General features: G+C 45.6%; 1 protein-coding gene across 3 annotated transcripts in view; it reads left to right on the top strand.

Annotated features, from left to right (window-relative positions):
* Nucleotides 1-13525, top strand: part of SPATS2 (spermatogenesis associated serine rich 2) — a 161065-nt gene that overhangs the window by 118177 nt on the left and 29363 nt on the right. For all 3 annotated transcript variants that reach the window (XM_034935923.3, XM_034935924.3, XM_055095685.2), the window contains 4 exons: nt 4933-5041; nt 6149-6198; nt 10216-10477; nt 12305-12481. In XM_034935923.3, the coding sequence (XP_034791814.2) occupies nt 4933-5041; nt 6149-6198; nt 10216-10477; nt 12305-12481 (598 nt within the window). The remainder of the gene's footprint in view (nt 1-4932; nt 5042-6148; nt 6199-10215; nt 10478-12304; nt 12482-13525) is intronic.

Genomic DNA, 13525 nt, shown 5'->3' with positions numbered 1-13525 from the left:
GCTGGCATTACTGGGCTTAATGGCACTATGTGGTAAAACCCATGTGTTATTGAGACTGGCAAAACATGCCACAGTTACCTATTAATAGTTCAAGCTCACTATTCTGGGTTTTAGTTCCCTCTAGGGATTTCCCTTACTTCTTATGTTCAGCTATACATTTAAAATGATGTATATTATTTTTCATCCTGTATTTTTTTTTTGAGACGGAGTTTCACTCTTGCTGCCCAGGCTGCCATGCAATGGTGCGATCTCGACTCACTGCAACCTCCACCTCCCGGGTTCAAGTGATTCTCCTGCCTCAGCCTCCTGAGTATCTGGGATTACAAGCGTGCGTCACTGTGCCCAGCTAATTTTTGTATTTTCAGTAGAGATGGCGTTTTTCCATGTTGGTCAGGCTGGTCTTGAACTCCTGACCTCGTGATCCGCCCACCTCAGCCTCCTAAAGTGCTGGGATTACAGGTGTTAGCCACCATGACCAGCCATATATTTTTAGTCTCAAAAAATATGAAATACAGGCCAGGTGTGGTAGCTCAAAGCCTGTAATCCCAGCACTTTGGGAGGTGGAGGCAGGCAGATCACTTGAGGCCAAGAGTTCGAGACCAGCCTGGCCAAACAGCAAAACCCCATCTCTACTAAAAATACAAAAATTAGCTGGACGTGGTGGCACATGCCTGTAATCCTGACTACTCAGGAGGCTGGGGCACGAGAATCACTTGAACCTGGGAAGTGGAGGTTGCAGTGAGCCGAGATCACACCACTGCGCTCCAGCCTGGGTGACAGAGCGAGACTGTCTCAAAATAAATAATTAAGAGATGCATTTATCAACATGGAAAAAATCTAAAACAATAATGCTATGTGAAAAAAACAAATTGAAGATAAATATATATGATATAATATTTATGTATTTATGTAGTGCAAAATAATAGTGTATATTACCTATGGATATATGCACATATCATAAAAATGCAAAAGCACGTATGGAAATAATACCAAGTTCAGGGTAGAAATCTCTAGCGAGACGAAGAAGGGAAATAGGACTTATTAGGTGTTCATGGGGGCTTCAATTATATTTATTTTGTTTTAATAAACTCAGTGGCATGCAATGGGTGTCATTATGTTTTATATGCCTAACATAGTTTATAATTTAAATTGTTTGTATAAATTATCTTTATTTTACAGTTAAATGATACAAGGTAAAATATGTTTCAAAAAATCTTACACAAAAATCTAAGTTGTTATTGTTGCTAGTTCATTTACCTTTCCACCTTTCTCTACAGTATGCTAAAAATGAGGGAATATTGATGCCACATTAATACCTGATACCGAAATTAAACCACCTTTTCTTTATATGAAATCTAGCATATAACTTCTATTTCTAGCAATGTTCTGCATTTCTAAGTTTTGAAATTAATTTTTCTTTTTTTTTTTTTTTTCTTTTTTATTGATCATTCTTCGGTGTTTCTCGCAGAGGGGGATTTGGCAGGGTCACAGGACAATAGTGGAGGGAAGGTCAGCAGATAAACAAGTGAACAAAGTTCTCTGGTTTTCCTAGGCAGAGGACCCTGCGGCCTTCCGCAGTGTTTGTGTCCCTGGGTACTTGAGATTAAGGAGTGGTGATGACTCTTAACGAACATGCTGCCTTCAAGCATCTGTTTAACAAAGCACATCTTGCACTGCCCTTAATCCATTCAACCCTGAGTGGATACAGCACGTTTCAGAGAGCACAGGGTTGGGGGTAAGGTCACAGATCAACAGGATCCCAAGGCAGAAGAATTTTTCTTAGTACAGAACAAAATGAAAAGTCTCCCATGTCTACCTCTTTCTACACAGACACAGCAACCATCCAATTTCTCAATCTTTTCCCCACCTTTCCCCCCTTTCTATTCCACAAAACCGCCATTGTCTTCATGGCCCGTTCTTAATGAGCTGTTGAGTACACCTCCCAGATGGGGTGGTGGCCGGGCAGAGGAGCTCCTCACTTCCCAGTAGGGGCGGCCGGGCAGAAGCGCCCCTCACCTCCCGGACGGGGCGGCTGGCCGGGCGGGGGGCTGACCCCCCCCACCTCCCTCCCGGACGGGGCGGCTGGCCGGGCGGGGGGCTGACCCCCCACCTCCCTCCCGGACAGGGCGGCTGGCCGGGCAGAGGGGCTCCTCACTTCCCAGTAGGGGCGGCCGGGCAGAGGCGCCCCTCACTTCCCCGACGGGGCGGCTGGCCCGGCGGGGGGCTGACCCCCCCCACCTCCCTCCCGGAGGGGGCGGCTGGCCGGGCAGAGGGGCTCCTCACTTCCCGGTAGGGGCGGCCGGGCAGAGGCGCCCCTCACCTCCCGGACAGGGCGGCTGGCCGGGCGGGGGGCTGACCCCCCCACCTCCCTCCCGGATGGGGCGGCTGGCCGGGCGGGGGGCTGACCCCCCCCACCTCCCTCCCGGACGGGGCGGCTGGCCGGGCGGGGGGCTGACCCCCCCACCTCCCTCCCGGACGGGGCAGCTGGCCGGGCGGGGGGCTGACCCCCCCACCTCCCTCCCGCACAGAGCGGCTGGCCGGGCAGAGGGGCTCCTCACTTCCCAGTAGGGGCGGCCGGGCAGAGGCGCCCCCCCCACCTCCTGGACAGGGCGGCTGGCCGGGCAGGGGGCTGATCCCCCCACCTCCCTCCCGGACGGGGCGGCTGGCCAGGCGGGGGGCTGATCCCCCCACCTCCCTCCCGGACGGGGCGGCTGGCCGGGCGGGGGGCTGACCCCCCCCACCTCCCTCCCGGACGGGGCGGCTGGCCGGGAGGGGGGCTGACCCCCCCACCTCCCTCCCGGACGGGGCGGCTGGCCGGGTGGGGGGCTGACCCCCCCACCTCCCTCCCGGATGGGGCGGCTGGCCGGGAGGGGGGCTGACCCCCCCACCTCCCTCCCGGACGGGGCGGCTGGCCGGGCAGAGGGGCTCCTCACTTCCCAGTAGGGGCGGCCGGGCAGAGGCACCCCTCGCCTCCCGGACGGGGCGGCTGGCCAGGCGGGGGGCTGACCCCCCCACCTCCCTCCCGGACGAGGCGGCTGGCCGGGCAGAGGGGCTCCTCACTTCCCGGTAGGGGCGGCCGGGCAGAGGTGCCCCTCACCTCCCGGACGGGGCGGCTGGCCGGGCGGGGGGCTGACCCCCCCACCTCCCTCCCAGACGAGGAGGGAGGACGCTCCTCACTTCTCAGACGGGGTGGCTGCCGGGCGGAGGGGCTCCTCACTTCTCAGACGGGGCGGTTGCCAGGCAGAGGGTCTCCTCACTTCTCAGACAGGGCGGCCGGGCAGAGACACTCCTCACATCCCGGACGGGGCGGCAGGGCAGAGGTGCTCCCCACATCTCAGACGATGGGCGGCCGGGCAGAGACGCTCCTCACTTCCCAGATGTGATGGCGGCCGGGAAGAGGCGCTCCTCACTTCCTAGATGGGATGGCGGCCGGGCAGAGACGCTCCTCACTTTCCAGACTGGGCAGCCAGGCAGAGGGGCTCCTCACATCCCAGACGATGGGCAGTCAGGCGGAGACGCTCCTCACTTCCCAGACGGGGTGGCTGCCAGGCAGAGGCTGCAATCTCGGCACTTAGGGAGGCCAAGGCAGGCGGCTGGGAGGTGGTTGTAGCGAACCGAGATCACGCCACTGCACTCCAGCCTGGGCGCCATTGAGCACTGAGTTAACGAGACTCCATCTGCAATCCCGGCACCTCGGGAGGCCGAGGCTGGCGGATCACTCGCGGTTAGGAGCTGGAGACCAGCCCAGCCGACACATCGAAACCCCGTCTCCACCAAAAAAAAATACGAAAACCAGTCAGGCGTGGCGGCGCACGCCTGCAATCGCAGGCACTCGGCAGGCTGAGGCAGGAGAATCGGGCAGGGAGGTTGCAGTGAGCTGAGATGGCAGCAGTACCGTCCAGCTTCGGCTCGGCATCAGAGGGAGACCGTGGAAAGAGGGGAGAGGGGAGAGGGGGGAGGGGGGAGGGGAGAGGGGGGAGGGGAGAGGGGAGAGGGGAGAGGGAGCTCTATCTACCACACAGTCCTTCTCTGAATATATCCACATTTTCATTTTATATTGGCCTTGGCTTTCAGATTTATCTGTCCCAGAATTACAAAGGCAGAGACCCAGGGCTAAGAACCTGTCATGGACACCTTTGAATTCCTCATGGCACCTTGAGAATGCCCACAGTACATGTTTTTAACATGAAGGAGCTGGGTGCCATGGCTCACACCTGTAATCTCAGCACTTTGGGAGGCCAAGGCAGGCAGATCACCTGAGGTCAGCAGTTTGAGACCAGCCTGGCCAAGATAGTGAAACCCGATCTCTACTAAAAATACAAAAATTAGCCGGGCATGGTGGTGGGAGCCTATAGTCCCAACCTAGGAGGCTGAGGCAGGAGAATCATTTGAACCTGGGAGGCAGAGGTTACAGTGAGCTGAGATCACACCACGGCACTCCAGCCTGGGCAACAGTGAGACTCCACCCCAGAAACAAACCAAACCAACAACAACAACAAAACATGAAGGGAAAACTCCTTATCTCTGAAGGGCTTTTTTTCTTATTGTTTGTTTTTGTTTTCCGAAGCCATATACAGATATCTTTAGTGATGATCGACAAACACGGAAGCCTCCAGAATTTTTTTTTTCTTTTTTTGATATGGAGTCTCACTCTGTCGTCCAGGCTGGAGTGCAGTGGCGCGATCTCAGCTCACTGCAACCTCCCCCTCCCAAGTTCAAGCAATTCTTCTCTGAAATTAATTTTTCACATGCTGTTATCACTCATCTATTAATCATTCCCAGTGAGATGCTTGTATGTACTGTCACTGACACTAAAAAGTGATACATATTGTTAAAAATGAAATATCACTCTTTTCATTATTCTCTGTATAGGCCTCAGCTGCCTAGTGACCTACTAATGTTAGAATTAAATGACCCTGTCATCTTTTCCAGATAAATGCGGTACGTGCAATAGTTCCTAATAAGAGCAACAATGAAATTATCCTGGTTTTGCAGCACTTTGATAACTGTGTGGACAAAACAGTACAAGCATTCATGGAAGGTAATCCTGACTTAGTTTTAAAAATAAATTTATATTTGCTCAAATAGAATTTGCTTCAGACTTTTATAACATTCAGCAATCCAGTGATTCATAGATGATATAGCAGACCCCATGAAAGCATAACATACCATGACATTTGACGATACCTCTTTCAGCTGAAATAAGCTATGTGGTGTCTATAATAAGAGACAAGCTGAGAAAACTCCATTGTTTCACGCTAAATGTTCTCTAATGGTATTTAAGAGGAAATCATGTGGCCAGTGGTATAAGGGACTTGATTGGACTTGGGTTGAATAAGAATTTAAGAGACTCTTAATAACAAAGCAGTGATTCAGTGGCTCACCAACAGATGGCAAATTCAAGGACTCAGTATTGTCTTCCGGATTCTAATATCGTTAGTTTGGCTGTGGCAAGTGACTCAAATGTGTGGGTTTGAATTTCCTTATCTAATACGTAGAAGAATGGCAGGCTTAGTCAACCCTTCAGATTTATAACATTGAGAAGTGTTTTATGAACCTTGCTTCCATGTAACCTGTTGGAGAAAAACTATCTGAAGCTATTGTGTCTTTGAATAGCAACATCAGGTTAGGTCTCCCTGTTTTTATTTTCCTGAATCTGCCAACATAGGATGCACAAGTTTGAATGTTGTAAAGTTTTTCTTTATCTTCATCTTTTTAAAAAATAATTTAGTGTTTTGGTCTAGGGTAATGTGCAGCTGTCTCCAAAACAACATAGCCAAGGTGGGTGTGTAACTGGAGGGGAAGGGATGGCACACTTGGCTAAAACCAGTGTGCCATCCCCTTTGTATTTGGTCTAAGATGTATGGATAAGAGAATCTTCAAAATGGCCCAGCTACATTAGTCTCTTCTTAGAAGAACTTACTGAGGAAATTACTCGGAGAGGAGGGGTCTAAGTAGGCAGGTATTCCAAAAGGGAAGCATGGCATGATTATCTCATTACATTACTTTAGACCTGATCCTTAACTTTAACTTTTCTGTTAGGAGCTTTGTAAATTCTCCAGCAATTACAAAATGGGAGGACGCTGACTCCTGCTTGACTACTGTGTGTGTGGTAGGAGACAAAATCTGTAATTGGTTTCTCTTACAGGTAGTGCCAGTGAAGTACTCAAAGAATGGACAGTAACAGGCAAGAAAAAGGTAAAATGAATTACATTTAAAAGCATGATGATGTGTATATTATTTTTAAAAATTTAGGCTCTGCAAAAATATTTGAAAGAAAAGGTTCACATACATATCTTCTGTTTACCTGGTTAAAAAACATCTTTGGCCAGGTGCAGGGGCTCACACCTGTAATCCCAGCATTTTGGGAGGCCAAGGCAGGTGGATCACTTGAGGTCAGTGGTTCAAGACTAGCCTGGCCAACATGGTGAAGTCCCGTCTCTACTAAAAAAATAGAAAAAATTAGCCAGGTGTGGTGGCACGTGCCTGTAATCCCAGTTACTCAGGAGGGTGAGGCAGGAGAATAACTTGAACCCAGGAGGCAGAGGTTGCAGTGAGCCGAGATTGGGCCACTGCATTCCAGCCTGGGTGACAGAGTGAGACTCCATCTCAAAAAAAAAAAAAAATTCTTTGACCTTGAAACATAGCTGTGTCTCACAGAGTACCACACAGTCCTCTCCGTGTGATTTAAGGCAGGAAACAGAATGACTTTGCCATGGTGCAGTTATTAAACGGGTGAAAAAGACAGCAAATCAAGGAAAGCAAGAGAAAGCGATCTAATTGAGTGGTTTTCAACCATATTCATACCATAAATCAGTTAAAACAGTTCAGATTTTTGGTCGGACAACTGGGTTGTAGTCCTGATATTAATGAGCTTTGACATAAAGCTGTTAGGTGCTGGCCAGGCACGGTGACTCATGCCTGTAATCCCAGCACTTTGGGAGGCTGAGGTGGGAGGATCACTTGCGCCCAGGAGTTCAAGCCCGGGCAACATGATGAGACCTGATCTCAAAAAAAAGGCTATTAGGTGCCTTGCAGAGGGGTCTGATGTTCCACTTTGGGAGGTAGAAGGCACTCAGGCTATGGGATCAGTCAGAACTGGATTCCTACCCTGTTCCACTATCTACTGGCATTGTGACTGATATTGCTTAACATTTGTGCCTTAGTTTGCTCATCTCTAAAATAGAAAAATAGTTCTAATAAATACAAATACATAATACAACGCCTAACATATTAGTTCTCGTTCCTTTCTCCTTATTTACTTAAAATCAGATGCTTTTCCCAAAGGATACCAGCTGGTCTCAAAATTCTTCCCACAGCTCTGCACTGTAAAGGTAACCCCTTTAGGAAATGCTTGAAGTATGGATTTTCATCAGGTATCTCTGTGAAATCTGTTTGGGGTGTTCTTTTCTTTATTAAGTCAGTGCTGGAGTTCTGAAATGCTTTCATCATGACTCTTACATCACTTTTTAGGAGTCCTGTCAGGTCTTGAACAAAAACCAGGCTTGGCCTCAGTGACGCTTGAGAATTTTTTCCAAGGGTCACCTAATACTACACAGATTCTCCTGAAGCTCTTCATACCTGTAGTTTTGAATATTTGTTTAACTTCTTCCCGCTGCTTTCAACCTGTTACATAGATAACTGTGAGTGTCCTGGAAAACACCAGTTTCTTTTTTTTCTTTTTTCTTTCTTTTTTTTTTTTTTTTTGAGATGGAGTTTTGCTCTGTCGCCCAGGCTGGAGTGCCGTGGCGCGATCTTGGCTCACTGCAGCCTCCGCCTCCTGGGTTCAAGCAATTCTCATGCCTCAGCCTCCTACGTAGGGCGGGACTACAGGTGCATGCCACTGCACCTGGCTAATATTTGTATTTTTTAGTAGAGACAGGGTTTCACCATGTTGGCTAGGCTGGTGTCGAATGCCTGACCCCAAGTGATCTGCCCACCTTGGCCTCCCAAAGTGCTGGAATTACAGGCATGAGCCACTGCACCCAGCTAACACCAGTTTCTTAATTTATTAGCCCAGAATTATAAGTTACTAGTGATATAAGATGTGCATGGAGCTGGAAGAGGATGTGTGTTAGAGACACAGACATTCCTTAAAATTTGGAGAAAGAAATATGGCTTCAGTTTAGCAGTCCCAAATGCACAAATCCAGTCCAGTCCACTTAACTGTTGGGATTAGTCCAATAGGATGTGACTCTGAGTGGGATAGTTATGATATACATGACCCAATGATATGAAAACTTAGCCAGTTCACATGGGGGAAAGTAAGAAAAAGAAAGATGAGGCCGGGCACGGTGGTTCACGCCTGTAATTCCAGCATTTTGGGAGGTCGAGGCAGGTGGATCACTGGAGGTCAGGGGATTGAGACCAGCCTGGCCAACATGGTGAAACCCTATCTCTACTAAAAATACAAAAAAATTAGCTGGGTGTGGTGGCACATGCCTGTAATCCCAGCTACTCGGGAGGCCAAGGCAGGAGAATTGCTTGAACCTGGGAGGTGGAGGTTGCAGTGAGCCAAGATCGCACCATTGCACTCCAGCCTGGGCAACAAGAGCGAAACTCCGTCTCTTAAAAAAAAAAAAAAAGAAAGAAAGAAAGAAAGAAAGATGAGAGCTGTTAAGGCGAAAAGTTTATCTAGAGTTCAGTCATGTTTCTGCTGGAGAGGGCCACAGAAAGGACTTGGGGAAAAATTGATTCAGTTATTATCAGCCTAGCCTTAGGAATAGAATTAGGTGTTGCCAGTGGAGCTACGAGTTTGACAAAACAAAAGGTAAAGGACTTTTGTTTGTTTATTTTAACTTTACTATTTGCCTATGCAATATACTCACATGGCTCAAAATTCAAAAGTACAAGAGTTAATACACTGAAACATGTTTTTTTTTTTATTTTTTTATTTGAGATGGAGTGTCACTCTGTTGCCCAGGCTGGAGTGCAGTGGTGCAAGCTCAGCTCACTGCACCCTCCACCTCCCAGATTTAAGTGATTCTCCTGCCTCAGCCTCCCGAGTAGGTGGGATTACAGGCATGTGCCATCACATCTGGCTGATTTTTGTATTTTTTATTAGAGATGGGGTTTCGTCATATTGGCCAGGCTGGTCTCAAACTCCTGACCTCAGGTGATCCACCTGCCTTGGCCTCCCAAAGTGTTGGGATTACAGGCGTGAGCCACTGCACCCACCCAATACACTGAAACATCTTTATCCCATCCCTGTTCCCCAGCCATTTGGTTCTCCACCCCCAAGGCAAACAGTATTTTCAATTTCTTATATATCTTTCAAGATATTTTATGCATATATAAGTAAATAAGATCATTCTCCTCTTTGCCTGCTTCCTTTTTTCATGTAATATATCTTGGAGCTTATTCCATGTCTCAATATATAAAGAGCTTTCTTGTTTTTATGGATACATAGTCATCCTACTGTTTAGATATGCCACAATTTATTTAAGCAGTCGCCTATTGATCAACATTTGGGTTGTTTCTAATCCTGTGCTGTTAATAGTGATACTGCAATGAATAACCTTGTGTATATATAGAAATCACTTTGCATATGTGTTATTCTCATCTTGAATAAATTCCTAGAAGTAGGATTGCTAGTCAAAGAGTATGTGCATTTGTAATTTTGATAAGCATTACTAGATTGTCGTGGAGAGTACCACTTTGAACTCCCAGAAGTAATACATGAAAATGGCTGTTTCTCTATACCCTCAACCTTTATCAATTCTACAGTGTTAACATACTTTTTGACCTTTGCTAATCTAATAGATGAAAAATGATAATTGCAGTGCAGTTTTAATTTATATATCTCTTATTAGACTGAGGTTGCATATCATTCTATGCTTATAGCTTATACTATTTTTTTCTATGGGATTATTTTGCTTTTTCTGAGAACTCTGTATATATTTAGCTCTTTGACTATAAGCTGCACATATTTTTTTCACATTTTGTAATTTATCTTTTGATTTTGTTGAAGGTGGGTTTTGTCATGAAGAAATGTTTTATATTTATGTGTTTGAGTTTATCTAAAGGATAGGATTTCACATAGTAAAATTTTATTTTAGGCAATAGTTCAGCATATGTGAAAATATTAAATTTCTGAAAGAACATACAAGAAATTGGTAACATTGGTTACCTTTGGGTAGCTAGAGTTACCTCTCTAGGTTGTGGGGGAATCTTTTTTTTCTTTTCTTTTCTTTTTCAAATTTTTAATAACTTTAGAACAAAAAGAAGAAAAACAAACCGAAACCTGCCGCAGAACCAAGTAACAGCATCCCAGATTCCAGTAAATCAGTTTCCATTCAAGAGGAACAGTCTGCGCCTTCCTCAGAGAAAGGTGGTATGAATGGCTACCATGTCAATGGTGCCATCAATGACACTGAGTCTGTGGACTCACTCAGTGAAGGTTTGGAGACACTTTCAATAGATGCCAGAGAATTGGAGGATCCCGAGTCTGCCATGCTAGATACGCTGGATAGAACAGGTGAGTTTATTAACAGATTTTGAAAAAGTTGCATTCAGTTGAAAAACAGGGTTCTCCTCATTGAGAAAGCGATCAATTAAATCTAGTTAGTCTTTTTTTATCCAGTGCTTGCTGATTAGTCTTTTTACTTTTTAGTTTTTGTTACTTTTTGTCTGAGTCACATTTTATAATTATCAAAGGCCTAGAAAAAAATACAGTTCTTTTTTTTTTGAGATGGAATCTCGCTGTGTCGCCCAGGCTGAAGTGCAGTGGCGCAATTTCAGCTCACTGCAAGCTCCACCTCCTGGGTTCACGCCATTCTCATGCCTCAGCCTCCTGAGTAGCTGGTACTACAAGGCACCCGCCACCACGCCTGGCTAATCTTTTGTATTTTTTTTAGTAGAGATGGGGCTTCACCGTGTTAGCCAGGATAGTCTTGATCTCCTGACCTCATGATCCACCCGCCTCAGCCACCCAAAGTGCTGGGATTACAGGCGTTGCCCACCGCGCCTGGCTGAAAAAATACAATTCTTGTTCCATTATATTTTAACTCTTGTCTAAATCAGTTTTGTGGAAATCATCTAACTTGAACCCTAGTGTTCCATTATTGGAACGCTGAGCATGTGGGAGTTATTCATATCCTACTGCTCAAGGTCATCGCCAAGATCTAATTTTTCCACTCATGCAAAAATTAAAAAAATTGCAGCCTCCAGCATAAATGGGTTAATAGCAGAGAAATACCTCAGTATTTAGAGACTACAGAAGGTGACTTTAAGTTGTTTTTTAAAAATTGTGGAGTTATTCAGGAAGATGATGATGTTGATATTATTATTTTAAGACCCAACATAGTGAGAAATATAATAATGATAATTTCAGCTTTTGTGAGAACTAGGCTGTTGGTTTTTATAGTCCCACATTTGTTTTCTAGTGAAGAATTAAGATTAGTGTTAGTTGTAAATTCACATATCTTGTACCTTTCTTTGTTAACCAGTTTTTTGAGGGTAAGATACTGGAAATTTCTCTTTTAAAACATTACTTGTTAATCCAATTCCCCTGCCCTGCTGCTCCTGGCTTTAGAAGTGTAATGCCAATGTAAGATTTATGGTGTGCTGTTTAGGTGTTCTTTTATTGATTAGTATACACACATACACAAAAAAAGACTTAGAGAAAAACATTGCACTGACTCAAACCAACAATAGCCAGTGGTTTCCATTTTTTTCTGAACTAGCTTTCCTCTCATTTCCTAACTCTTCCTAACTTATTACACTTCTATCCCCTAGAGCGTTGTTGTTTGTTTGTTTGTTTGTTTTGAGAGACCTGGTCTCTCTCTGTTGCCCAAGCTGGTCTTAAACTCCTGTGCTCAAGTGATCCTTCTGCCTCAGCTTCCTGAATAGCTGGGATTACTGGCGTGAGCCACCATGCCTGGCCCCTAGAGCTTTTTAAATTCTTCTTTCCTCGAGAGAGTTTAAAACTCTTTTTTTCTTAACATGGAGGCTTGCAGAAGTTGGTGATACTGACTTTCTTTGATTCCTTGTGCCAGACTTACATAGAAACTACCAAGCTACAAAGAAGCCACAGAGCCACAGGGATTGAGCTCCCTATCTAAAGATGTGTTGCCACAGACTCTTCTCTTCATTCCGGACGCCACTTAAGACTAAGCCCGAAGCTGCCAATAGCCATACCCAGCTGATTCTGATCTTTGTTCTATTGTTTCAGTTGATTTTGTTTACAGTCTTTTAAGAGGCATGGTTTTGCCTCAAACATTTTTACCTGTTTTCTTTGTGTACTTAAGAATGACTGGTTTACTCCTAAATTGTGCTCTAAAGTACAGTCTTCTTTCTTGGACAGGATCCATGCTGCAGAATGGTGTCTCTGATTTTGAGACCAAGTCTTTGACTATGCACTCTATTCACAATTCTCAACAACCCAGGAATGCTGCCAAATCTCTCTCAAGACCTACCACAGAAACTCAGTTTTCAAATATGGGGATGGAAGATGTTCCCCTCTCCACCAGTAAAAAGCTAAGTAAGTCAGAGGCCCACCTGTGAGAGAAAATGAAAAATCTGTGTTTTTGGCTGAAGAGGGCAAATTATCTCTGTTGCCATAAATAAGGTTTCAGAAGGGCATCAGTTAATATTTTTCCATTTTCCAGACAGTGACTGACTACTCAGCCCTTCCCCTAACCTTTGTGTACACAGTTGGAGTCTGAAAGTAGTTTAAATGCTGTATAATCTACTTACGACGACAAGTTTTGTGAATTAAAGTCAAACTCTACTGCCAGAATGACTTACCTGCTAACATTAACCTGTTTCTTTATTTGCTTTATTGCAACGTTTTGGTGCTATTTCTTTCATTTTTATCTTCTGGTTGACCCAACAAGTAAAAGCTCTACCTTCTCTGACATTGACTTTTTTTTTCCCCCCCCCCGAGAGTGAGTCTCACTTTGTCCCCCAGGCTGGAGTGCAGTGGCGCAGTCTTGGCTCACTGCAAGCTCCGCCTCCCGGGTTCATGCCATTCTCCTGCCTCAGCCTACCGAGTAGCTGGGACTATAGGCGAGTGCCACCATGCCCGGCTATTTTTTTGTATTTTTAGTAGAGATGGGGTTTCGCCGTGTTAGCCAGGATGGTCTCGATCTCCTGACCTCGTGATCCGCCTGTCTCGGCCTCCCAAAGTGCTGGAATTACAGGCGTGAGCCACTGCGCCCAGCCAACATTGACATTTTAAAGAAATATTTTCACTCCTCTTCATAACTTCATGCTCTTACTGAGCTAGAGTCCTCTGACAGACTCTAGCTTAGAAAAAGTAAGGTCATTTTCTCTTAAGTATGTGGCATTGACTGGTGATAGCTCTTTGCTTAAAAAAAAAAGAAAACTACAATAATCATTTAAACAAACAGCCAGTAATTCAGCAGACAGAGATAATAGCCTGTGTTTCCTATATCTGAGTTTCATACATCTAAGCATGGTGGTCCACTCCACTAAACAAATGAAACATAGAAATATAAAGGACACTTGTAATCAGTAGCTCTTTATGGAATTATTTATTACACATGAGCCAAATTTTAATTAG

This window comes from Pan paniscus, chromosome 10 (assembly GCF_029289425.2).
Source record: "Pan paniscus chromosome 10, NHGRI_mPanPan1-v2.0_pri, whole genome shotgun sequence".
NCBI classification, from domain to species: Eukaryota; Metazoa; Chordata; class Mammalia; order Primates; family Hominidae; genus Pan; species Pan paniscus.
This window is presented reverse-complemented; position numbering and strand designations above follow the sequence as displayed.